The following is a 27,968-nucleotide window of genomic DNA, read 5'->3' as shown; positions in this document are numbered from 1 at the left end:
GATCAGTCCCATGTGACTTGGTGACAGGGTGAGGCTCTGGGTGCACTTGTTTCTGTGGGTTCGACTTCTTTATAGAACCAGGAGGCCAAGGTTTAAACGGTGGGGAAGGTTTTCTTTTCCTGAATAATGGATTACCAACAGAAACTGGCGGAAAAACTCACCATCCTCAATGAGAGGGGCAACGGGGTGCTGATACGCATGAACTACATTAAAAAGGTGAGGAATAGATGTAAGAATTAATAGGCATATGATACAAATACCAAAGACAAGAAATAAGGAACTAATATATTTTCTATCATTTGTTTAATAACAAGAATTATGCTTCTTCAATCAAGTTATAAAACTTGATATGTTGCTTCAGCTGTAGTTATTTATCTCAGAATTTAACAGGATGATTGAAGATTGACGGAATGAAATGTCAGTCAATAGGTCTAAAGAATATGTTTCAGAATTCATGGCAAAAACTGCAGAGCCTTCCTTTAGAGCACTGAGTTGACACTAATATCAGATCTAAATAAGGTGAACTGAGATAAACCTGCTCTTTTTTACTTCTTTGTGTCTGCTGGCTGTGAACTGTGGCCAGCACAGTTTCCAAACTGCAAGTGTGCTTCTTTCTCAAAAAAAGGAAGTGCAAACAGGAAGTCAGTGGTGTCTGTCATCAAAAGTTTCAGTTATTCTGAGCTGTAAGCAGTGACTCCCTGGTTTACAAAAACAAAGACAGAAAAGAGGCTGAACCAGCTAAATGGGAAATAATTAGAATGATAAATTTCTATAAGCAGAATGTATTATTGTATATTGCTGGTTTGCACAGTAAAAGCTCATGTATGAAAGTGCGGCCTTCTTGGGAAATCGCTGCAATTTTACTTACTTAGTTTTAGTTTACTTTACTGACATCTATCTAACAAACATACCAGCCCAAAAGCCAACTCCCCTTCCTCAAGAAAACAAACCCTTTTTGAGGGAAGGCCTCAGTTCAGCTTTAAGTCCATCCTGGATAAAGAAGCAATCAGCCCTATATTTAAGGTGGACCTCACCCTGTTTACTGAGGAAGATAATTTCTGCTTCTATCCAGTATTTTTGTTGTTATAATCTTTGCTGTTGTCCATGATGCATAGCTTATAAAAGCAGTTATAGCTTTTATAAGCTATAACTGTTTCAGCTCTTCAGCAGGCTGGAGCAAAGCTGGTATAACTGCAATTGCCCATCTGTGGTTGATTTCTATAATCAGGAATCTCTGAGTGCTTTTAGACATTTAGACCTTTCAAATTTAAGAAGCAATTGTCTATAGCAGTAGAGACCTGCTTTTATGTCAGAATTCAAAGACTAAATCTTACATTCCTCCCCAAAAACTTTAAAACTCTTTTCCATTTATTCATAATCTTGAAATTACATAAATGTAGCTTCTTATATTTAGGTCTTGAATTGATCATTTCACCTTTAATAGATGTATATAGGATTCCTGTCCATTTCCTTGCTAATTATAGATTATTTTACTCAATTAAAAATTTATATCAATTATGAATTAACTGTTCTTCTTAACAAATACAATTCAAAAAGAGCATCGAGATCTTCTAGTCACATGCATTCCGTGCAGCTTTTGGCTAAATTAAACTGTAGAGTTGACCAACCTTTGCTGTGGCAGCTCTCAGTCTCTGGGATCGGCAGCCGCTTGATATTTATTCAGAGCCTATATAAGCTTCTCTATGCCTGTTTTTATGCACTGCCTGGCCAAAAAAAAGTCACCACCTGGATTCAACTAAGCAAATAGGTATGAGCCTCCTATTGGATAATTACTGCATGGGTGATTATCTTTCAGCAGGATAAAAGGTTTGGTTCTTTTCCCAAACTCTTTGCGTTCTGATTGGTCCAGAGTTCTTCATAGGGGATCTCCTATGAAGAACTCTGAGAAATATCAGCTGTGCTGCTGATGGCAGCAGCACAGCTGATATTTCTCTCCAGGATGGACTCACAGCCAAACAGGAACAGACCAGATGAAGCTACTATGAAAGATAATAAATTTTTTGACATTGCAGAAGCTTATCGAAACAATGGCACAGCAAATGCGTGGCATAATCAAGTCAAGTCAAGTCAGCTTTTATTGTCATTTTGTACATATGTACTGTACAAGACATACAAGGGAAATTAAATTACGTTTACTCTCTGCAATATACAAATATACAAGAAATATACAAGACTGACATTTAAAAACTGACATAAAGTGCGAGACATGACAGGTAACAGTGGTAAGATAAATATAAATATGAAGTATAAACATTACAATAAAAAGCAATATAAACTGCATCAATAGTTTGTTCCAGGCTGAGGTAGTGCAGGTAAGGTGCAGTCTCTGGTACAGTGTATGTGTGTGTGTGTGTGTGAGAGGTGTGTGGGTCTGTGTGTGAGAGAGAGAGAGAGAGAGAGAGAGAGGGAGAGAGAGAGAGAGACAGAGAGAGAGAGAGGGGCAGTCTTAGCTTCCTTTCTGCCTGGTGGCTGGAGCAGACCGTGTGGGGGTGGGGGGGGGGGGGGGGGGGGGGGTGGTGGAGGGAGTTCAGCATTCTGATGGCCTGGTGGATGAAGGTGTTCGCCAGCCGGGTGGTTCTGGACCGTAGGCTCCTGTATCTCTTTCCGGAGGGCAGAAGACGGATCAGGGTTGTGTGCTGGGTGGGTGTCATCCTTCAAAATTGAAAGGGCTTTGCGGGTGAGGCGGCTGGAGTAGATGTCTTGCAGGGAGGGGAGAGGTGCCTTGATGATCCTCCCAGCTGTGTTCAATATTTGTTGCAGGGCTTTCCTGTTGTAGTCAGTGCAGCTCCCGCCCCATACAGTGATACAGCTGGTGATGATGCTTTCAGTGGTTCCTCTGTAGAAGGAGGTCATGATGGCTGGTGGGGCACTGGCCTGATTCAGCTTCCGCAGGAAGTAATCAAAGCTAATAGGCGGTCCAACAAAGTATTAGAGTGAATTACCTTTTTTTTTGGTGGCGACTTTTTTTTTGGCCAGGCAGTGTATAATGTGAAACTCTTTGGTCATGGTCATCTGTTGTTAAATGTGCTATATAAATAGAATTAACATTAACATGAACAAGGTACCAAGTACTTGAACTTTTGCTCTTAGGAATGAGACTGAATCCCACAGAGAGGGAGAAATGCTTCCTTTACCCTTTCAGACTTTGACAAGTTAATTGGATTCTCATCTTCATCTAGATATTACTTTGAATAATGTGTATAACAATATTTTTGCAAAAATAGAAAAACAACAGCATTTGGATACATGAAGTGAATTTTGTTTTTGTTTTGTTTTTTTGTTGCTAATAAGGCATGTTACAAGATGTACTGCAATAATAGCTGCTATTCCAGACAAAGACATGCATATTAACAAGGTTGTAGATAAAGATACCGGTAATAATGTAACTGTAGATATAAAAGTTAAGCCATAATGGCAGTGTCCTTTACATTTTATAAAATGACGATAGAGCCAACAATCCTGTTTCCAGAAATGTTACATTTTCATGTTTCTAATAAAATAATGGTCTCTGTGTCCTTCAGCTGAGTAGATTTTGACTTATGGTGGACATGACAATTATTTCTGAAATGTAGAATTTATTTTAGGACTTAGTTTTTAACCTCAGCATCTGCTTTTTAAAGATCTATTACTGTCTTCAAAACATCTGCTGAGATGAGAGCCTTTTTATAAACTTTAGAACAACACAGGTAATCTTGAAGATAACGTTTGTTTGGTAAGGGACTGTGAAAAGTAATGCCTCTCAATGCTAATGATTTATTTTTGTCAGTGCAATTGAAGTAAAGTGCTTCAACTTTTGTCAAGGAGCAACCGGACTTCAAAACTTCATCAATAATATTGTGATTGATGTTGCCAGCAACTACAATGACCTTTAAGTATTGAGTTATTCTTCGCTTTTTTCCAGATTTGTTCGGACCCCAAGCTGCGTCCAGGCTTCCTCACAGAAAAAGCAATGGAACCGGCCGTCAAGTACATCAATAAGAAATTTCCTAACATTGACTTTAGAGGAAACATTGTAAGTAGGGCTGTCTTTGCTCAAGCTTTTTTCTCCTTTTTCTGAATCTAACAGAATATGGTCTAACTCCAAATATGTCCAATGTGGTGCCATTAATAATATAGATCAATCATGTAATGGTAATTTTCAAATGATAATATGTTTTTTGGGGTTGATTGAATTAGTTACTTTACATCTGACCAGTTATTCCTTTTTTTTTCTATATTCGGTGTTAAAGCAAAACCTCACCAGCATCCAGCGACAGAAATCTGAGGTGTTAGCAGCTACAGCAAGCTACTATGACTCCTTCCTGGACGTCATAGAGTTCAGGGTGATTATTGTTCTTTTCTGTTCTTCCCTGTTTGTTTGACTTATTTTTCCCATGTAATAAAAATATTAGATTGTCTCACATAACATAAAAATATGTTTTTCTTAAACAGAAACCTGTGACAGAGTAAATACGCTATTTAATGTTTTCTAATGGATAAAAAGCTGTGTTTCTCCTTATCTCAAAGAGGTCTATGTTTTTCAAATAATGTTTTAATTCAATTTGCTTATTCAAAACAACTAGAAGATAACAATGTTGTTATCATTGTTACCAATCCTTTCTTTTATTTGGCTCCTGTGCAGGACCAGTGCATCATTACCCTTTAATTATTCATTATGCAAATCTGTCTTTATTAATCAGTTGTTGTTTTTATGTCACTGTTAGGCAAACGAAGAGATGAAAAAAAAAATATACATATATATATTTTGTTATTGTCAGTACTGCTGTTTGTCCCAAAACATAATCTTTCTGTTTTTCTCTCAGGATCATGTTTATGAGCTGCTGAACACTATTGATGCCTGTCAGTGCTTCTTTGATATTGTAAGCATTCTTTGGCATAATTCAAATGATGTCACATGTTGCTGTTATTAGATTTTTACACTTCTGTGACCATTTAGTTTACTCATACATTTTTTTCATGCTCTAAATTCTTTTTTTTTTAGCTGTTCTTTTTATCAGTACTAAAAGTCTTTTCTTTTTTTTTTTACTTCAAAAAAGGACTTGCGCATAACACTGCTGTCACACTATTTTGTGGTTTAAAACGATATAATCCCATTATAAAGTTCTAATGTATGACCAAATAAAATAATTAAACCTCATTTAACACCAAAGTGTGAGTTTTGGTGAAGATGCACCTACAAGACCTAGAAAGTTAAGACTGTAAATGATGGCTTTGCCCACTTCCTGTTTGATTAATGCATATATGGATCTACACATTTGAGGACAACTATAGAACAATGAAAATTGAATTCCCAGAATGTCACCTTATCATTCAAAATGAAAATTTTAAAAATGACAATCATAAAACTATGCTGTGAGGTCAAAGTAAAGCATATGTACTTTCTCCTGAGACAGTGAAACATTCAGTCATTCCTCTATACTTGCACTTTACAAAATAGGATTTCATAAGATTATTCACATTCTTTAAACATATTACAGGAACTGATAGTCCCCAAAAGGCAATTCATGACCTCATGTTTAGACCTTAGTACCAGCTGCATGATTCATTTTACACATTTTACATTATATAATCTGTCCTGATGTAGTGATGAAGAAAGTGTTTTAGGTGGTGTTGAAAAACTAATGAATGGACGAATTTTCTTAACAATACTACCTTTTTAAATTCAGGCTTTCAACTTTGATTTTACCAAAAACTACTTGGATCTGATAACCACCTACACGTCTGTTATCGTCATGCTCTCTCGCATCGATGACAAGAAGGCCTTGGTGGGAATGTTCAACTGTGCTCATGAGATGACCAATGGGAGCAGGTAAGGAAAATAAAAATGCTGAACATAATTCAGGTTTACTGGAAAGTGATCGATGCATATCCTGACCTCCAAGGGGTAGATCAGTGACCATTCAATCCTATATGTAGATTGTACAGTAGCACTATTGGAAGAAACCAGAGAATCTGGAAGTAGTCAAATGCATGACTAAACATGGACACGTGTTGAATAAATGCGCCATTACAGGTGTAATTAATTGCATTTCTCAATATAGCAGATTTAAACTAAAATTCTTTACAGGCTTATTACCACAAGTGTAAGAGAACCAGGTGGATTTTAAACCTGTCTGCTATATTCAATTTAAATGGTATTGTTTTTGCACAATATAACATTGGCTTTTTTTTCACAATTTAATGGAACTCCTCAACACCTAAATCTATATATATATATATATATATATAATCTCCAATGATATGTTGCTATTGCAGTTCTATAGCACCATCACATTCTTGCTGAAAAACCTTTAATTTCTATCAATTGGGAATCAAATAATTTTTCTTGCAACAACCACACCTGCAGTGATCCCTCTTACCCACGGCTTGGACAGATGTTTTTGGAATATGACCATCCATGGAAGAAGCTGACTGAAGAGTTTGGTCCTCACACCAAGGTAAATTCATCTCAAGGTTGTTTGGTTTATGTATAATTAGATATTGTATAGATTTTTTTCTAATTCACCTGAGGATTTCAACCTATCATCATATGGGATTCCATGCTTCAGTCCTGAAACCAAACAATTTACAGTATTATTATGGTCTAGGTTTGCAATAAGATGATGTGATAGGATATTTGTAGCATAATAGATTTCAAGCATGTTTTTGGCCTATCCTGGTGGGCTGTGAACTTTGAAATTAATGTAATGTAACTTTTCAAATTAAACCGAAGCAGCAGTGTTTGGTTAAATATTTTATTTTGTTTTATTTCTACCAGTAAATGCTGCATCTTATTTATTATGAAATATTTATTTGTGTATCAAATAGAATGTTAAATTTAAGATTTTTTTCTCCTTATTGCTTTTTATCACTGTCCTTAATTATTCATTTAATTTCCTCTGTCTTACTTCTCTTCTTCTCAGTCTGTGACAGCAGCCTTGCTTTCACTGAAGACAATCTACCCTCGCAGGAACCTGCCTGCAGAACAATGGAGGAGTGCTCAGCTCCTTAGCCTGCTCAGCACCCCAGCTGCCATGCTGGACCCAGCCTGCTGTGAAACTGTGAGTCTGCTTTCATATTTCGGGCTCTGCTATTTATTACTTTTTTGTTTTAAGCTAAAATGCTTATTGACATTTTAGGCTCTCTGAAGGCTTCACATGTTCATTCTAATAGAATGACTATGACCTGGGTGACTGAGAATCTTCATCAGCATGCTTCGCATATTGTTTTTTTTTTTGTTTTTCTCTTTTGTATGTTATTTTATTAATTTTCACCATACTTAAAAAAGTAAAAAAAAAAAAAGTCTGATTGGTTCATAAACACCTTACAAGCAGTCTGCTAAAAGTCCCAACAATTTTATATATTCCTAAAATAAAGGAGACAGGGCCGGATTTATCAAGATCCAATTTTGCGTGCAGTAATTTGCGCTCCCAAACTGGAATTTTGCGCGAGGAGCTGAACCATGGTTTGCGGTTGATTTAACAAGAGTGATTGCGTATCTGGTGGCAGGTGCAAAACTGTTGGAGACGCCCTATTTAAATGATGGTTTTGCGCATTTTGTGGTTTGCGGCAAAGTAGTTTGTAGTTTGTACCAACTAGTGCATTACGAATTTTAAATCTGTGGATGAGATTACTGCACGTACGCATCCCCGCAGCATTGGCATGTTGCTCCACAGGCGCAGGGGGAAGGTCTGGTTTCTCCGGTAGGGCGTCAGGGCGACATGGCATTTAGAACGTCGGACAGCACTTCTGAAAAACTAGATTGGGAGATCCAATGTTGCAAGGAGTTTTGTCATATCTGGTATTGCGTGGGTCCTCCTTGTGGCTGGCTCCAAATCCATTCTGAGTTCCCCCAACAGCTCCAAAATGTCAATGCTGGATAAACAATATGTTTTGATGATCGTTTCCTCGTTCATTCCAAAAATATTCACACGGAGTGAAAAAATGCGTTCTCTGCGTCTCCTTGCTTCATTTCGATGTCTCCTTCTTGCGACAATAACCGCTGCCATGTGTGCGCAATTACGCATTTGCACCTTCTTTTGAAACGTGTTAAATATAGAGTCAGATACCGTTAGCAAAATAGCTTTCAGGTTTAATAAATCACTTTGCGAGTGCTAAATTAATATATTTACATGTTCTCCTCCCACAAGACGCACTTTTGCGTGTAAACGCCCCATATAGCATATTCATTGCAGAAAAAGTATTAAATGGATAAGAGACGCTATTTAGTACGTTTTAAAGACGAAATCCTTTTAGCACGCTGTTGATAGATCAGTTTGTAAATTTTTTAGCGTGCGCAGTGAAATAGCTCACGTTTTTATACACGCAAACCTTTGATAGATCCGGCCCACAGAGATGGATGGACGGACGGACAGACAGACAGACAGATAGATAGATAGATAGATAGATAGATAGATAGATAGATAGATAGATAGATAGATAGATAGATTACTGAGATTCAACACATATTCTTTCTACATTTACCTAACTTTTATTTCTAACTCTCAGATAAGGAAAGTTAATGAACTTGTCCTCCTGTACAGATGGCGTGTGAATACCTGCCTTTGGACGTAATGGAACGCTGGATCATTAGTAAGTCATTCTCTTTGTAGACTCTAATTTGTTATAAATAATACGTGCTGACAGTAACGGCAGGCACTAACACAGTATGGTTTAAGAGCTTTCTAAAAACTACTAGCAGAACCCATTTACAAGCTCAACTTGGTTTTGTATGACGATTGCAACTCAATATTCTAAATCAGGCAAGACTGTACGTTGTTTATTGTGGTAATATAATTTGTAATTTATTTGTTGTTGCTAACTATTAGTAGTCAGTTAGCGGATGTCAGCAGTGGTATATGTAGCCAATAAAAACACAATTTGTTGAAGATTATGATAAAGAAAGAGGGAAATCTGAAAAATTAGAGAGACAGAAGAAATATTATGCATTTTATTATCAGTTTATCATCCTTTATGTAATAATAAACTTTGATGACTCTAACTGATGTTTCTTCATTAGTTGGCTTCCTGCTGTGCCACAGCAGTCTGAATACAAACCAAGCCTCCCAGGAGCTTTGGAAGATGGCTCTACGAAGCGGCCTCTTCCTCAACTACACCAGAGATGAAGTCCTGAATATACACAAAGTCACCGAGGACCACTTTGATGGCATGAAAGGGTACATAGTCTGATTCTCTGAATATCCGCCCACAGAAGGATCTTACAAAAAGGAATAGCAAATGTGTTCAGGACAATCTGTGGAGCCAAAAAAAAAAAAGTTTTCATTGTCTTTTATTGATTCTTGCTTTGATCACTGGCGCCACCTAGAGGGGCCAGACTTATATACAAAGTTTTTTGAAAATATATCAGAGAAAAAAATGAGCTTTATAAAGTCAAAACATTAGGTTATTGTGTAAATTTTAGCTTATTAGTTTCTTCAAACAGGATTGGAAAAATAAAAAGTAGTAGAACATATAATGATACAAGCACTCAAGAATTTTTTCACATTATTCACAGCATGACAGCTCAGTTGTATTCAAAGTAAGATAGAACAATGAAACATTGAATAAACAATATAAATCCTGACTTAGTACCTAAAAATAAAAAATGTCATTTTCTCTTTATATTGATAAATCAGATGGTAGCCACTATTATACGTAAGCTTAAAGAACGAACATTGGTCTGGAACTTGTGGATTGGATTTTACCAACACTTTATTTACACAATTTAAACGATAGAATCAAATATTAATGTAAAGCAAGTGTCAGTTAAAATCATTAAATGAGGAGCTTGTTAAATTGTAGCTGTCCTTCATCTGACACAGTACATAAAATGTTGTTAAAGCTGAAGTCTGTAAGTTTTTAAAAATCACTTTTTTGTCATATTGGCTAAAACTCTCCCTATGCCCAGACAGCAGTACATGTGATATGTAACTGAATAAAATCCTCCATGTTCTGTGTGGCCCTGTGGAAGTGAAACTCCAGCCTTATTCTGGCTTTAAATTATTAGAAAGAGGCTCAGCATGAAATTGCATTAGATTAGATTAGATTCCTCACACAAAAAATGAATACAAAGGAAAATAAAGACATTAAACACATTGATCCAGCGCAAGAGATTTAACATATGACCTATGAATAAGTTAGGTCCTTTTCACTTAATGCAGTTCAGTAATACTTTATTATTCTCAAAGGGAAAATCAATTAACACTGCAAAAGAGATGTGGCAAGACAAACATTACTTTAATTAAAATCTTTTGTGAGCACTTTAAACTTTATTCCTTAAAGACTTGTTTTGCATCAGATCAGAAATGATTAGGAACACAAGTGGTGAAAACCTTTTCTATGTGAGGCACTGATGTTTTTTTTTTCTTCTTTTAAATCATTCCTGCCACACTGTCAGCTTTGAAATATAAAAAGATTAAGTTTTTGTAGTGAAAAAAATCAAAGCTTACAATCAATTACAAAAGGGTTCTCTCCAGAGCAGAAAGTGACATGATTTATAGTTCAATGACGACAGTGTTTTATAGACTAGAGTCTAGGGGTGCGTTATTTCTATTTTAAACTTTCAATTTTATTTATAATAAAGACTAATGGTACAACCACCTCAATAATCTAAGAGCATTCTGATTACTCTCAGTTATCATCTGTGAGAAAGTAAATTTGTTTTTTGTTTTTTTTTCTTCCTTCTTTTACATAATCAGATACAGCAAGCGCATTGCAGACATCAAGGAATGCCGAGAGCACGTTCTGGCCAATTGGTAAAATCTTTTTACCCTTTATAACTATTCTGTCATGCAGTCACTCTTAATGGTTTGTTTTATTTTCTGTTAACAGTGGAGCTATGCACAGAGAGAGGAGACATTTTCTGAGAGTAGCTTTGAAGGAATTATATAAAGTTCTAGAAGATGAACCTGGACTTCTTGGACCAAAGGTGGGAAATGGATGAGAACTTGCAGGACTAAAGTGTTTTCTTAAGCTGATCCAGTTTCCATCTGTGGAAAAAAAGAATGACCTTTCCTAATTTTCTCAATTTTTCTGCTCTTTGGTCCATTTAAATCCCAAAGGCCCTATTTGTCATGATGGCTTTGTCATTTTCCCGTGACGAAGTCCTCTGGCTCGTCAGACACTCAGAGAACATGCCAAAAATGAAGACTCTAGACGACTACAATGACAAGTAGGTACTCAGGAAGTTAACCCTTGACTGCTGAGATTATGTACTGTTGCCGTCACATTAAAAGTGTGTAGATATCTGGCACTGACAAACTTAAGCTCTGTACCACATCACTGGACTAAATGAGGCATAAGTATCTATAGGTCTCTTGGATTATTAGATTTTTTCTCATTAGGAGCACCAGATATTTATCATTATCTTAAATAGTGTAAATTACATAATGATAAAATATCTCCCCACAAATATTGGCTAAGATCTGAGTCTGATAAGGTTTTTTTTGTTTCTCCTTGCAGTCAGATGGCTGAGCTGCTGTTTCATATGGAGAAGTTGAGAGGACTGATGAGAAAGTATAACCATGTTGTCCAGCGCTACCATGTTCAGTACCTGGCACAGTATGATGCTTTGCTTCTCAATGACACCATACAGGTGCATAACTCTAACATAATATACATGCATAGTTTATGAGTTCAATCTTTGAAGTTTTATCTGAGCAACATTCATAACATCTCTTTTACTCCACTTCAGAACATGTATGTTTGTCCAGAGGAGGAGTCCGTTCTAATGAGCTCCTTTGTTTCGACCCTTTCTGCTCTTTCTATTAAACAAGGTAACTACCACAAAGTATGATTTATATCACTATAATATAAAAAAATAATAAAACAACAAAATTAATCTAAATTACAATATATAATTTAATAATTATGTATTTTTTTTAGCTGATTAACAAATATTTATTTAAAAAAAATAGAGTATATCTTCTTTAACTTTAATGCTTTTATGTTTCCTATATTTTTAGCAGTGATACAGTATTGATTTGTGTTATTTTTATTCTAAAAGAGCCCGATAAGATTTTAAACATGTAGGAATGAGGAAAATAATTTTAAAGTGAACAATACTCTGGATTTTCAATAGTTAGTTCAACAAAGCCTCAGTCCTGCCATGATGATTTTAGTTAAAGAGAAGCAGGAATACTGGTTATTATTTTGACAGTGAGTCTTAGTGGAAAATCTTAAAAGATGTCTAAATTTCCAACAAACTGTATAATTTCAGCTTATATCTGAAATAATCTAGTCAAGAAGACCATTTTTAGCACTGACATATTCCAAAAAGATTTTAAACATTTAGACATTTAGATTTTTCAAAAGAAGATCTTCACATTACCTCTAGATATGACAAGGTTGGGATTTCTAGATATTTGTATAAAATCTATTTTCACCCTCTGTGTACTGGATCGTTTCAGAATATTTTTCATTTTATTTTGAGATAAAGTGACACAAAAAGCAAATCAAGAGGCTTTAGTGTCAAATTATAAAAAAAAGAAAATAGGAAAGATATATCCTTTGAGTTATTCATTTAAAGTTCGAAATTACTTAAGTACTGAACTCTAAAGCTTAAAATGCTTTCAATAACACTTTTGGGTATTACACTCCTCAGTGGGAAGTTTTAAAATGCAAACATTCTCTCTGAAACTTCCTCCAATTGTGATTATGACTAAAATTAAAAGTGACGCAAGTGAAATATATTGTAATGGAGAAACTGTTTGTCTGATCTCTGCAGTGGACAACAAAGAGGAGTTTGATCTTAGAGGAATAAGAATGGACTGGCTGAGACTTCAGGTTTTTTATTTATTGTGTTTTAAAGAATAAAAACAAATTAAAAACTGATTTAAAGTTCCATGTTTCTAACAAACAAGATTAATCATTTGACTCTAGGCCTACACAAGTGTGAATAAGGCCCCTCTTCCACTGAAAGACTATCCGGACTTGGCTAAGGTGATGAACATGATCCAGTTTCACACCAGGATGGTAGACAGTGTGGAAGAAATGCTCTACGAGACATCAGAGCTCTCCATACTTTGGTCAGTCTCTCCTCTGCTTTCATCTCTTCTGCACTAGATTTCTTGTGTCCTTTAAAGGTCACCGTTTGATTTTTCTCTCCACCAGCTTCTACCCCCGTGTCTTTGAAAAGATGTTCACCCAGAGCAGCGAGGAGATGACAATGAAGCGATACCTCATGTCCTTCCCTTTCATTTGTTCTCACTTCAGTCAGTGTGGACACCCTCTCTGTCCAGAAGAGGTCAGTATTCTGTCATCTGTTTAAAATTACATCCAATAGTTGGGACAATGGTTAACACACAGAGTGAAGGTTCATTTATAACCCTCACTTTGCTTAAATTTTTGAAATAAAAAAAACTATCTTTTTTTTTATTTTACAGTAAATTGTGTGCAATGCACAGTCAAACTTTCCCTTTGTTTGCCTGTGTTTTCATGTGTAGACAGAGATATTGGAGAAGCGAAGTCTGCGGCTTTGTGTGACCTTCTTGGAGCAGATAGCAAAGCAGACGAGCAGTGTGGTGATGGAAATATGCGCAGAACAGCGCAATCTCAATGACCAGGTGGAGTCTACATCAACTTTTAGAAAACTAATTATACAGCAGCATGTTTCTGCCAAAGTCCATATCCACACACAGTCAATCTGTCCATTTAACCAATTGAGAACAGTTACATTTTCAGATGATAAGATTGCACATTTCTCTTTATCTCAGGCAATGTAAATGAAAATAGCAGACTGCTTCTTTTGTACATCCGGTTTAATTCTTCTACCTTCCTCTTTTTTTTTCTCTATTGCTTTTTCTGGCTTCCCATTTATTTGCACCCTTTTAAATCATGGCTTAGCTACTGCCTAAACACTGTGCTGAATCAATCAGTGCTGCTCGCTACAGAAAGCAGAAGAAACCAATGCCAAAGAAAGGAGAGGTCCAAAAAGAGAAACCGGGTGCTGAGAGCCTGAGAAAAGACAGAACAGTGGCCACCAAGTAAGCTTCTACTACACAAGTTTCCCTCTAATGATAACTGTTCTTCTCATTTTTACAATGTGTAAAAAAAAAATAATGTAACTCAGCAGAAAATAGTTATACTTTGTAAAAACCATGCATAATAGAACCATAATAATAGTTGCAAATTGTTTATAAAGTATGAATATATAAACCATTGACACCTAGAGACAGATTCAGCATACTTAGAGAATATAAAAATAATTGATAATTTTCAAGATAGAATTTTGGATCAGAAAATGTGAAATGTATTACATTTATGTAAGAATTATGCTCAAAACCCAGAAACTTCACTAATGTGCTAATAAAAGTACAAGTCAGTATTTACCATTCTTCTTCTTATCATAAAAGACACCATCCTTCAATCATATAAATATTAGCTGCTACTAAAAAATACAAACACATCAAAGAGTTTCTGTGGATATTGGGAAGTCATTTTTTTTTAAACCAAACCCCATATCAGTCTCTGAAAGCTGAATGAAACTCTTAGTAGACTGTTCAGTTTGAAAGAAAAAAGATAATAGAAAAGTATTTTAAATGTTATCAGGGGCATATCTTACGTAAAGTTTAAGTTGGGTGAGTCCCTTCTTTACTGCCCAAGTGATGCTGAAATATGGTTAAAAAAGGAATATTTTTCGTCCTTTAATGATATTGTTTTACCCAATGGTTTAAAAAATCATATTCCCTAAAACAACACTGTGAAAGTCAATTTACTAAATTTCCAAATCAGAAGCTGCAACTCAGATTGCACCTTTAGCCAACCACAGTGTAGTGTCATGTTCAAATGCGGTCGTGCACCATTCCAGGTTGATAGGACTTTTAATTAAGCAGCTGAGAATATATTAGATTGACAGTAATGGATAACTTTTCCTCAAAAAAAATATCAAGTACTTGAGTAAAACATCCAGTCCAAAAATGATTTCTGCCTGGGTAGAGAATCATATTCCACATATGAACTGTTGCTACAAAATTTTCTTTTAATTATCGGGCCTGAATTGGGTTTAAAATTCAATTCAAATGCATGCTCACACTTTTCAAACATTCTCTTCTTCTTAGAACATTTTAAGCTTTTGTTATTAGTGGACAGACAAAATAGGAAATATGTCACCAAGCAGATATAATATGCTTTATGCCGTACTTTACTACCCTTCAAGTTGATTTAAGTTAGGTACAGTTTATTTAAGCCAATACATTGTAGAACAAAATGCCTGTGCTGCATAGATAAAATTGTACCGTGCAATGTTATTATATAAATTTTATATTTGTGGTTTTTATAATTACTTTAGTTTTCATTCAAAGCTAACCAGGTTCTGGAGAAATGTAATCCTATCCTTTTTCTTCTCTGTGTTTCATTTTGAAAACATGCCGTCACTTCTCTGTTATCATTATTACCTTATTTGTGAGAGAAACTTATACTCTGAGGTAATTGTTAAAACATTTCTCCTAACCTCCTGAAGAACTGAATTGTCCTCCCTCTGTCTCTCTGTCTTGTAGCGTGGACAAGATGCACATGATGCTGACAGAGCTCTGCTCCTCCTACAGTCTCGGCAGTGACTTTATGGTCTTTGAACATGTTGTCGTTCCAGCAGAGTTCCTCCTTTCCCAGTTGGAAATGCGTCTGACTGAGTAAGCTGACTAAAACCAAAGAGAGAAAGATGAGTTAATGAAAACGACCCTGAAGTGACATTTTACTAAGAGTAGCTAAATCGATCTTTAAACATGCTGTCACTCCACAGTACTGTTATTTTTATTTAGCCAAACTACTTTTTTTAGGCTAGTATAAATTAAAACAATCTACATAACACATAGAATCTGTAAAGACTGAAAATAGAAAACATTTCCACATGATGTGTTATTATTTCGAATTGTCTTGCTCACCACAGCCATAAAGTCTGGAACAATATCTGATTTCTTTCTGTTACGCTGTGTTAAACACACTGATGTCATTCCCTGGCTCTTCAGTTCTAATTGTTTATATAAGTTTTTGGCCCCAGAGGGACCTAATGATGCTCTGGATATTTTCTGTTTTGTCTCTATGTCATCGTTGATGACTATCTGTCCTCTCACATCAAACTTAGGTCCCTTGAGTAGCAGCATTCTTCTAGTGATAGGTCTCTATGGGTGAAGCTATAAATACAATAAGTGAGAGAAAAAGAGAGAAGTACATGCTTTGACATAAAAGTGAAGTAATTTCTCGTGAAGCTTTTTGGAGCCCCAGAATCATTTACTTACACTGCCAACCCACCATTGCTCACTCAACTACTTTTAAGATCCCTTCTGAGAACCCTCAGCCCGCTGACAAGTGACACTGTTTAAACATGTTTCTCCAGAATCATCATCAAGATGACCAATTATAATCAGACCACCCAGGAGATAACACGTCCGTCTGACCTGCTGGCAGGGATAAGATCCTACACATCCTGCCTGCACAGCCTCGCAAGCTACATCAGTGTGGACGTCACACGGCTGGTGAAGAATGTGCTGCTGCAGCAAACGCAGCCGCTAGACTCCCAAGGAGGCCCGACAGTTACACACTACTACACGACCTGGTGGGTTTGGGGAAATGTATATTTATTGCAGGGATACCCCTTTTACTTCTTCTCATTTTGCCACTTTACATGCAGAAGCTTGATTACAAGCCGGCATGATATTATGGGAGTGAACCGTGTTTTCTTTCTATTGTACATGATGTAGAAAGAAAAGAAAAACGATTTAGGATAAAAACTCTAAGTAATTTCGAACTTTAAATGAATAACTCAAAGGATATATCTTTCCTATGTTTTTTTTTTTATATATATATATATATAATTTGACACTAAAGCCTCTTGATTTGCTTTTTGTGTCACTTTATCTCAAAATAAAATGAAAAATATTCATGAAACGATTCAGTACACAGAGGGTGAACTTTTTTTTTTTCCCAAAAAGAAACCCTGAAAGATGTGGCATGCAAAGGTATTTAGATCTATTTGTTTAGCAAATACAACATAAAATCCAGGGCAATAAATGGCCTTAACCTCTTACACCCTAAGGGGGTGTAAATAAATTTCTGCCTGACAAAAACACACAAAAGTAAATAACTTATAGCCTCAAAGCTATTAGATTTAAGAAGAAACTTTTGGTACGTCTGTAAAGGTAAGATGTCATAGAATGGTTTTCTGGTGTCAGCACAATTGTAGCTTTGACCCTGCCTGAAATATTAGGGACAAAATACAAAATATTTTGCATTTTTTGAACCTCGCCAAAATTTTCTTTGAAATAAACATTGCAAAACACTACCAAAATATTATTTATAGCACAAAAAAGTAGTACAGACTTTCAAATCTAAATGTTGTGTAAAAATATACCAAATTTGGACTCATATTTATGAATCATATTTATTTTAGAATGGTATTAGTGAGAAATTTCTTAGGCGGAGAGGCCATTTTGGCACATTTATCCATAAATGTCACCAAACTGTGCCAAATATGTTTTTTACATCAATACTGGGGGTTTGGTAAAACTACGAGGTCATGTAGCAGCTGGACCGTAGGGTTCAAGGGGTTAAGAAGTAACTCAAGATAGAGTAAGTTGAGTCCATTGAGATCGAATTTACTCACAGCATAAATACATATTTTGTGAAGGTTTGTCTGAGTTTGTTAGAGATTATTATTAAGCAAATAGAACCAGAAAGGGACTAAGGGACACATAAGATAGATTAGAGGTAAAGCTGTAGATAGGACTGAAAAATTGTTGAGTTATAAAACAATGTAACAGATGTTTGAGCTTTTGATTGATCACATTTCATTATTGACAGCTTATTCATTAAAACATTGAAAACAGCCAACCTATCTAGACAAAACCGTCCCCTAGAGATGAGAGTCTGGGCAAAAGAAACAGCCAGTATACCCTTTGCAAATCTGGAGTGACCACGCAGTACCCTGGCTCAGGAAATGTTTTTCTACACTCAAATTATCTGGCCTTTGCAAAAGGCTCCAATTCCAAAGGCCATTGCTTAGGGAAAGTCACTAGAAGTCCCATTTTCAGGTGGGTAAAAGGCTTGTAGGGTCAGCACAATCACTTCCAGCCCTTTAGTGGAACACTTTAGATGAAACACATAGTCAAGTGTTAGATTTAAAGGTTAAACTTCAGTACAAGAATGTGCCAAAGCTTGTGCTAATCTGAAAAGATGAATAGACCAATAATTTCAGTCTATATGTGTGAAAATGACTTGAAGCAGTAATTGATTCTGAAACCTTGTAACCAAACTATACAAAGCCCTGATTCATTGGGGCTGAATACTAATGCAAACCACAGTCTTTCCACATTTTATTTTGGAATCTTTTAAATAAACCCGCTGTTGTTTTCCTTCCCTTTATACTTCTGCTCTACCTTGTATTGATCTATCCAGCAAACAGAGTTAAAGGAAATGAGAATGTACATTATACAACAGATAGCAATACTATGCAGGCACTGTAAATGCATTTCATACACATAGAGTCAAATGTGTATGACATGCATTACATAACTTGTTTCTGCCTTGTTTTCTAACCTTCTGAGTCATGCAGAAAAGTGGTATTTATTCAATTTATTTCAATTTATATGGTAAACAGCAGAGTATTTTTTTCTGCTTTCTCATGATTTTTTTGTTTTCCTGCACTTCAGGTATCTAGAGGCTCTTTTACGTCAAGCAAGCAGTTCCATGATTGTCCATTGTCCTACTATGCAGTGCTTTGTCAGTCAGAGTACAGAAAATGAACAAAGCTTCAGAGCAGAGGAATTCTCTGATGTTTCCGGTAAGCCCCAGAGCTTGAAAGACTTGTAATCAGGTTCTGGCCATGAAATATTAATTTTACAAACTAAAACAGAATTAATTCTGGCAATACATGCATGTTCCCTTTGTGCATAAAATTGGTTCAAAAGCCTTTTAGTCAGTATTAAGGCCCTGTCAATAACGTCCAGTTAAATACTAGAGCCAATAGTAGATGCAGAAACCCGAAAGATGAAGATGGACTTTATACAGCAACAGTGAATGAGAAAGTAGGGATTGAGATGAAACCTGCATGAATACAGTACATCTCCCTCCCAGTTCAAACACCACACATGCAAAATCAAACATTTCCTGCAAGACCTCCAAAAGAGCATCTTCTCAATGTGTAACTATTTAAAAATATTAAGAACTTAAGTTATTGCAATCTTTAAATAAAGATATTTATTTTGGGTTATTTTGGGTACGTAATATTTGAAGGAAACTCTGTAATTTATATTTTCAAATGGAAATGCTGTTATTTTCATGTTTGACAGAAACATGGGATTAGGAAAAAAAGCCATGAGCCCAAATCCTAGCTGCATAATGCATCATCACACAATCAACAAATATTATTTTCCAAACCAAAATACACTGCATATACATGTTTTCTTTATATATCACACAGAACTGGATCAAACTTGTTCATCACTTGTTCAAATCTGGGAGACAACAGAAAAAAATTAAGGAAAAATGTTAAAGGATTCAAAATTGCAATAAAGTTTTCCTTGAGTTTAAAACTTATTTCTGTTTTAGAGTACTATAGTTGATTATATTCCTCTCTGTTGTTCATGAAAACTATAAATCAAATGTATATGTATTTCAAACATATTAAGCATATTAAGCCAGATTTCAGTAACTGTTGTAATTAGAGTGTAAAAACTTACATTTTAACAAACATCTTGTTCAGTTAAACTGTTGGAATAGAAAGAAATGAATGTTGGAAGAGATGTTTTACTTTTCTCTGAAAATATTCTCCATTTTAAATACTTTAAGTGAGAGCTTATAAAATATTTTTAGTTTAGTTCCTGAAAAAACTCACTGTTTGCAAAAGACAAAACCTGCAGATCTATGTCAATGTGGCACCCGAGAGGTGCAATCATCTTAAAAAAAAAAAAAAAAACATAAAACCAAACAGACTGCAGCGATTGTGAGCAGGGCTTTAAAAAGTTGCAATGTGGCCTCCAAACAAAATCCCAAAAAAACATGCAACACACAAAATTAAAAAACAAGCAAACAAGTTCAAAAATAAAGAAAATCAAAATTAGAAAACATGCAACAACTAAACAAAAAGGCCACATTACCACATCCCCCCACACTTTAACAAGGCCCGTCCCGGCCGATCCATAGTCCTGAGAGCACATTCCCATCTGATCTTAAATAAATAAAATAAAATCCGTTAAAACATTGCTCACAACCCCGCAGTCCTACCAGCAACGCCAGATTCTGTGGCACCCGAGAGGTGCAATCATCTTTAAAAAAAAAAACATAAAACCAGACAGACTGCGGCGATTGTGAGCAGGGCTTTAAAAAGTTTAATAGATTAAAGTCCAATAAAAAAAATAAAACGACAAGCTAAAAGGGAAAAGATTAAAAAGAAAGATAAAAATACGGATGGTGAAGAGCAGCAGAGTCAATGGGCCAGTCTGTTAAAAGACGCGTACTTGGCGGGTACAATGGAGGGCACCGTCCACCCCAGCGCTGGGTCCTCTTTCCGGCGCGCTGCGGGTGTGGGCCTCTCCAGCATAGCTGGCCTTAGCAAGGTCACCTCCAACACGCGCCTCCACCCCAGCGCTGGATCCTCGTTCCGGCACGCTGCGCGTGTGGGCCTCTCCAGCATAGCTGGCCTGCGAGGTCACCTCCAACACGCGCCTCTCGCCAGCGTGCCTCTGCGCCTCGCTCCATGACGGGCCTCTCTGCACCCCGCTCCGGCGTGCGTCTCTGCGCCTCGCTCCATCACGGGCCTCTCTGCACCCCACTCCGGCGTGCGTCTCTGCACCTCGCTCCGGTGCGCGTCCCTGCACCTCGTTTCGGTGCGCGTCCCTGCACCTCGCTCCGGTGCGCGTCCCTGCACCTCACTCCGGTGCGCGTCCCTGCACCTCGCTCCGGTGCGCGTCCCTGCACCTCGCTCCGGTGCGCGTCCCTGCACCTCGCTCCGGTGCGCGTCCCTGCACCTCGCTCCGGTGCGCGTCCCTGCACCTCGCTCCGGCGGCCTCCGGCCGTCAGTCCCCAAACCTCTCCCGCTGCTTCTCTCTCACCCGCTCCGTCCGGCTCCCTCCATGATCGGCCTTCCTATGTCCGGTGTCTGTCTCCAACCAAACCTTCCCATGTCCGGTGTCTGTCTCCCCAACCAAACAGCTGCCTTTTTAAATCAGCGTCCCAGTTGGCACGCTGCTTGGTTGATGGGGAACACCTGTGCCGTTGCTGTGGGCGTGTCCAGGTGTGAGTGGCAATGTGGCCTCCAAACAAAATCCCAAAAAAACATGCAACACACAAAATTAAAAAACAAGCAAACAAGTTCAAAAATAAAGAAAATCAAAATTAGAAAACATGCAACAACTAAACAAAAAGGCCACATTACCACATCAACAGTGTGCATATGAAAGAGGTTTGGTTGCTCAAGAGGATGTGGAGTTTGCAATTGTGTTGGTGTGCAATGTTTTCTCTCTCACCACTTGTCAGTTTATCCTGACATTGCCCAGTTCATTTAATCGTCGGTACCTTCTATTATTCACCCTATTCCTCTCTCTACTCCACATGCAACTATAATAGTATCACACATGTCTCCTCTCCACAGAGCTTCTCATTCCACCTCCACATTACCTCAGAGCAGCAGTATAGGTCCTTATGAAGACCATATTCACTCTACTACACACTTTCATGTTTACACGTTGAGTGTTAGAATTGCACACGCATCACAAGGACACCTCTGTGCTGCAGTTAACGCCTCCACACATTGTCATCCCTGCTGTCTATATTTACTCTTCCTTTCTTGCCAAATTCATTGCTTACCTTCATTTTAAAATGCATTCAGAAAAAAAAAATCTTTCAGCTCCCGTTTTCTAGGTTCATTGATTCAGCTACACTCGTTGATCAAATTTAATGTTTGCAAAATCAGAATGCAAGTCAGGCTTTGTATTGAATTCCTTTGAAAACACCGCATTAGGAAACCATATCATTCTGAGCTGTGCTGCTGTAAATCCACATTTTTTGCACTATGTCTGAGCATTGAAAATGTTAACTTAATCGCATGTTTTCTGCAGAGTTACAGAGCTTGGCAGAACTGATCGGCCCATATGGCATGAAGTTTCTGGGAGAAAACCTGATGTGGCATATAACGTCTCAAGTCTCTGAGCTGAAGGTACAGTGTGATGTGAAGCTAAAATGATTTCAACAACAAATGTTAGGTCTGATATTCTTATAATATTTGACAGTAACAGGCAAAATAAAGTCATTTTACATTCAAATATTTTTTTACACAAAACATCAGAAGAGTGAGTTAGATCATAAAATGTATACAAAACAATCTTTTTGATCGTTTTTGTAGAGATTTCTAGGAAAAATATTTATAAAATCTTTTTTTTATTTTATTTAAATTTGTCACAATATAGTTGCCATTTGACAGTCTTCTAAGTAAAAACATTAGAAATAAGAGGTACTTACCAGAAATATTATCAATCTGTGAACAGGTATGCTATTGTTTTTTTTATTTGAATAGATGATAAAACAATTAAGTAGTCTCCCTGCTCTTTTTTCACACACTGCTATGGGTACTTAAAGTATTTGAAATTCATCCAGTTTTTTTTTTCTTTTTTCTTTTACCCCCTTCTCTGGACATGCACTTAAATCGGTTGATCAAACTTACTTTGATCAGCTGCTCTGAAACGGAAAACTCTTATCATGCTCCATTTCAAAGGTAATCAGCTTAACGTTTGGTGTTGCACTCAGATGTTGTTAAAGCAGTTTTTTTTTTTTTCTTTTGTCCACCAAAATATTACTTATATGGACAAGTATGTGGTTCAAGGCTTGAGCTCAGAGGCGAGTATTTCCCCTCATCCGAAGGGGACATTCAGAATTATTACTTTAATTTGTCAAACCTGTATGAACCTGCAGTTTTGTATTTAAAAAATGATAATTTCTTCTCAACTGTATGCAAATATGATAAAGTCACAGCTATGAGTTTACAGTGGATACTATCAAAGAGATCAACCACAGCTACGTATTTTTTATCTTTTCAAAACACAAACCTAAAGGGGGTTTTATCTCTTATTTCACTTCTTATTCTCTGTCAGAAAATGGTGATAGAGAACATGGACATCCTGGTACAGATGAAAAACAACTTTGACAAGCCCGAGGAGATGGCCAATCTCAAAAAGAGGCTGACAGGTGAGAAGTGACATTGATTTAATCAGAGATAGAGGTGTGAAGATTTAGCCAAGGGACTGAGAAAAAAATGCAGAGGGAGACGTGCACAGTACAAAGCATAAAAAAGAGAAAGGTAGAAAAGAATTGAAAAAAATATGAAAACAGGAACTGTAAAGATATAGATGACTTACTCTTTATGTGTGCTAAACCCTCTTTTGGTAGTTTATTTAAAACTCATACTTATTTGCATTTTTTGAGGTAAAACTATAAGCAAATAAGATGTCTAATTCTGATAAGTTAAGTTTCATATTTAGACATTTCTGTGCTTCAGAGGAAGGGTATTGTTAAATGTGGCTATAAGCTTCTTTCAAACAAATGATGAGTTTTCTGTGCTCTTCCAGGTGGAGAAAATGTCCTAAAAAGGATGACCATCATTGGAGTGATCCTGTCATTCAGATCCATGGCAATGAACTGTCTGAAAGATGTAATGTTTAACAGATTCCATAGAATTAAAGATAAATTTGTGCATATAAATGCATGTATCCATCTTCTACTGCTTATTGCTAAGGGTCACTAGCGATATGTTTAAGCAGGCCAATAACTTCTTCCTAATCTGTAATTAAAGTTTGCATTTTAAATATTTATTTAAATAAGCAGTCATGTATTATATTTATATATTATAGTTTTATATTTTAAAATATTTTACAGTAGAGTATTGCATTGTTTATCTTTTAAGACTTCACTAGTATGTTATTCTTATACATTTTCTATGATTCATATTTGTGTGACAATTTTTTTCAATAATCTTTTTGCAGCTGTAAACACCTTCCACATTGTGGGACAATAAAGGGATTTTCTATTCTATTTATATTATGTTCTATATCATACAATAGTATAACCTTATTGTGATGATGTAATCTAGATCCTGCGGAAACATTGCCCCTTCCTGATGGCACCCATCGAATGTCTGAGGGACTTCATCTCCCCTGAGACTGACATCAAGGTAAAAACAGCTGTTAACTGCATTTCAAACAGCCCTTCAAAGGTAGAGATATGTAGCATACAGCTTCATACTAGTTTCACTTTAAAGTAACCAAACATTTTCTAAAAGCTTGATTTAAAATTGTTCACTTCAAGAAAGAGTGTTGGTGTGATGCAGAGTACATCTATAAAATAGATAATATTTTCCAGCAAATCTAAGTTTGGTTGCCGGAGAGGAATGAGATATATCAGCTTCTCTGTACCCACTGAACTGAATTCCTGATCTCCCTCAGGGGCAATCTTTGGGACTGTGACTCATGAACTCCCCCGTCCCTTTACTTACGTCTGGCCTCTGAGCGAGGCATGACAACCGTGCCACAGTCTGGGCCAGGATAACCCGAAAGACGTCAGCAGCCCTCTTATGCCTCCGTGAGAGAGAGTCTGATTGCGGCTGCAGCTTTGCACTCTGAACCACATCAGTGGAAACATTTTCTCTTGACAGGATGACCTCGCATGCAACTAGAAATAGGCCAAAGGCAGAAGTCGTGTGTCAAGACAAAGACACCTTCTACTGTTAGAACAAATTCTGTGAAGCGGTTTGCTCAATTTTATATCCTGAGAAAGAAAACGAGAAAAAGACCATCCCCTTTTGAATCAAAAATGATTTAGCATAATGGCATTCAAACCAGAAACATCTGAATTTCATTTAACTTCTTCTGCAAGCAGGAAAAGAAAAGAGGAAACTCTACTGCCTCTGAGAGGTTGAACAGGCTTCCTGTGATTTTTTGATCTCTCACAAATAATTATTCGAAATATGCATGTTTTCCTGCAGGTGACTTTGAGTGTTTTTGAACTGGCTTCTGCTGCAGGAATAAAATGTGACATTGATCCTGCCCTTGTTGCAGCCATTGGCAGTATGCAAACAGGTAAAATAATACTTTCTAATTGGTCACAGCTTTCTGTACATTATCAAAACAAGGGCATAAATAGACTTTTACATTTTTACTCTGTTGAAATGTTGCAGATAACACACCGGTTGAAGAGGAATTCAAGCTCTCTCGTTTGTTACTGGTCTACATAGCCGTGTCGCTGCCTATCCTAGCTCTGGACCCCAACTCCTTGTATAGCAGAGAACATGGAGGTGCACATTTGCTTGCTCATTTCAGCTTCCACAGGCTTTGCTTGACAGTAATCACTCTTCAGACAGACAAGTAAACACTAATCAGTTGTTCCTCCAGCAATTATTCAACAGCTGCTGATAGTGTATATAAAGGGTACTTCACCCTGAAAATCTAGCATCATACTTTCCAGTCTGATACGATCCGGAGTAAAGCCTGGACGTTAATAAGAAACACATTTTGTTGAGAGGCTTTAGTTTACAGATAACTCTGGCTGACGTGCATGGATGCAGTTACTCCTGGCATTCAGCCCTGCTGACCCTAACTGCTTGGCTTTGAGCCTAGACTGAGACATTAAGAGCAGCAAATTGCCAAGATTTCTATCACGGCATACAGTGGTATTAGTCTCTGATTATTTTCTTTGTCCTTATTTTCCATTGACATAAGTGAAATAAATTAACCCTGTGAGCCAGTGGAAATATGCCCAGCAAGCTTCCTATTAAGAGTTACAGTTCATTAAGTAGAATTTCTCCAATCACTCTGGTCTCTAAAACTTCCTCTCCTCATTTGATTCAGTAGAGGACATGCTTTTCCACAGTCGTGTTTACCTACAGCTTTTCCTTTCATTTTTTTTCCTTAGGTCACAACAACAACATCCACTGTTTAGCTGCAGCAATCAATCAACTGGCTGCTGCCATGTTTACCGCCCAGAACAAAAACATCGAGCAGCAGCTAAAAGAGTTCCTATTGGTGAGCAGGGAAGATTTTCTGTATAACTTAGCATTTTACATTGTGAAAACAGGAGCACACCCAATAGGTGCATATTGTGTACTTATTAGAGTACTTATTGGCAGTTAGAGTGTTATCTACAATTTACCTTTGATCCAAATACAAGTTTACAGACTTACAAGGTGACCTGTTATTTACCTACACTGATACATAAAAGGAGAGAACCTCTCTGGTACATATAGGATACTTACTGATTACTTGAATTTGGGATCATATAGGGTTCTGCACTTACACTTGGCTACTTACAGTGCTTTGTGTTGTCAAATTCAAAAAAATAGTTTCCTGAACTGGGCTGCCTGTGGATGGGGTCTGCAGTTACCTTTTGTGTCTCTGCTTCTTTCTGTATTTCTGCTTCTGTCTCCTTGAACCCCAGTCGGCCTCGGCAGATGGTCGCTCACACTGAGCCTGGTTCTATTGAAAGTATTTTTTCCTGTTAAAAGGGAGTTTTTCCTCTCCACTGTCACTACAAGCGTGCTTGGTGTGAGGGATTGCCTTCAAATCAATGAGTCATTGCAATCAAATCATTTTCCTTAGATAGAAAACTTTGAATTACTGTAATTTGACTGTATGATCTGGTTGAATTGTATCTATAAAGTGCCTTGAGATGACATGTATTGTGAATTGGTGCTATATAAATAAACTGTGTTGAAATGAATTGAAATGCGCTTTTTAGAGTGCAGACCTCTAAAATATATCCAGATGAAAACATTTAAAAGAGTAAACTCTCTATCTAGGAATTGCTTAACTTATTACAAGCACAAGATTTAAAGGCACTACTGTATGTTTCAGGGATTGTTTTAATTCTGTTGCTCTAAGATACACATAATTTGATTAAATTGCTCTCCCATTCAATGAGTCAAAAGACAAATAGGTGCTTTAATGAGCTACCCTGAAGATGTTTCTGCTGAAAAAGCTTTCTCTACACTTCGAATCAGTTTTTTCACTTTCTTTTGTACACCCCTGTCTTTACACAGCTGGCTTCCTCCACCCTGCTTCAGCTGGGACAAAACGTGGAAAGGATGGATGTCAAAAATCGGGAGTCTGTCTACCTGCTTCTGCACATGGTAGACCGCTTCCAAATCATTTCTAAACTGCTCTACAAAGCATGATATTTCTGTCATAAAAATTAATATAGTTTCACCAAAGCCATTATTATTATTATTAATTAATACTGCAGTTAATTGTAAGTAAGTAATACAGAGCTTTAAAGAAATGGATTTTAGGAACAATTTGACTTTGTTAGATACTAAAAATATCTATACTAAATATTTGACAACCAGTATTAGCCAAGCATTGTGTATTAACAAGGTCTTGTCCTTTTATTGTTGACTGATCTAGATTGTGGAAGACTCTCCATTTCTAAGCCAAGATATGCTGGAAAGCTGCTTCCCTTATGTTCTCCTCCGAAATGCCTACAGGGAGGTGCACAAGGCTTTCGTCATTACTTTGGCCTGAATTTTTTTTTTCCTCTAGATTGTTTATTGACCAAAAACTGGTTTTAATTCATGCATTTTTGTCTTATTTGGTTTTCTTCTGCTTTGGATCTACCTATGTCTCCATTTTGGCTAATCATGAGTTTGACCCTCACCCAATTGATTGTAAAGAGAATTCATTTTAATTCTTTACTTTAAAGAAAGGTACGTTTCATTAATATACAATACACTCATACATTTGTGTTACCCTGTATTATATCGTCGGAAATTATCTAAACAATGATTTCCTGTAACATTTTGCCAACATTTGCAATATCTTCAAACAATGAATACAACGAAATTGTGATAAACTTTTATTTCGTTTTTCATTCATAATTATTGTAAGTATGTAAGTCTTTGTATCTTCAAGCATCATGTATAATATGCATGATGCATTCCAGTTTTGCAGAATTAAAAATACCTGTGACTAATTTTAGGCATACCAACCAACCAGTGCTAT

General features: G+C 36.8%; 1 protein-coding gene across 1 annotated transcript; it reads left to right on the top strand.

Moving 5' to 3' along the window:
- The first annotated feature begins 30 nt into the window (after window positions 1-30).
- On the top strand, window positions 31-27,968 carry nckap1l (NCK associated protein 1 like). The gene is made up of 31 exons (XM_038293245.1): window positions 31-216; window positions 3,923-4,033; window positions 4,251-4,343; window positions 4,824-4,880; window positions 5,688-5,830; window positions 6,368-6,458; window positions 6,924-7,061; window positions 8,544-8,592; window positions 9,020-9,176; window positions 10,698-10,754; window positions 10,831-10,927; window positions 11,061-11,170; window positions 11,461-11,593; window positions 11,693-11,774; window positions 12,725-12,783; window positions 12,880-13,025; window positions 13,111-13,243; window positions 13,443-13,562; window positions 13,843-13,982; window positions 15,495-15,626; window positions 16,331-16,549; window positions 18,642-18,772; window positions 22,047-22,144; window positions 23,076-23,169; window positions 23,550-23,632; window positions 24,071-24,151; window positions 24,962-25,055; window positions 25,154-25,270; window positions 25,888-25,997; window positions 27,011-27,100; window positions 27,375-27,968. The coding sequence occupies exons 1-31, from the start codon at window positions 127-129 to the stop codon at window positions 27,489-27,491; spliced, it is 3,372 nt and encodes a 1,123-aa protein (XP_038149173.1). The 5' UTR covers window positions 31-126; the 3' UTR covers window positions 27,492-27,968.

This window comes from Cyprinodon tularosa, unplaced genomic scaffold (genome assembly GCF_016077235.1).
Source record: "Cyprinodon tularosa strain WSP-4 unplaced genomic scaffold, ASM1607723v1 ctg10, whole genome shotgun sequence".
Lineage (NCBI taxonomy): Eukaryota > Metazoa > Chordata > Actinopteri > Cyprinodontiformes > Cyprinodontidae > Cyprinodon > Cyprinodon tularosa.
The sequence above is the reverse complement of the archived record's forward strand: the minus strand, read 5'-3'. Positions and strand labels throughout refer to the sequence as shown.

Bases quoted from the DNA above. Each gene is read 5' to 3' on its own strand.
- nckap1l (XM_038293245.1), top strand. From the start codon at position 127: ATGGATTACCAACAGAAACTGGCGGAAAAACTCACCATCCTCAATGAG. The intron at 13,983-15,494 runs GTAAGCTTCTAC...TCTGTCTTGTAG, and splicing joins GACAGAACAGTGGCCACCAA to CGTGGACAAGATGCACATGA. The intron at 15,627-16,330 runs GTAAGCTGACTA...ATGTTTCTCCAG, and splicing joins TTGGAAATGCGTCTGACTGA to AATCATCATCAAGATGACCA.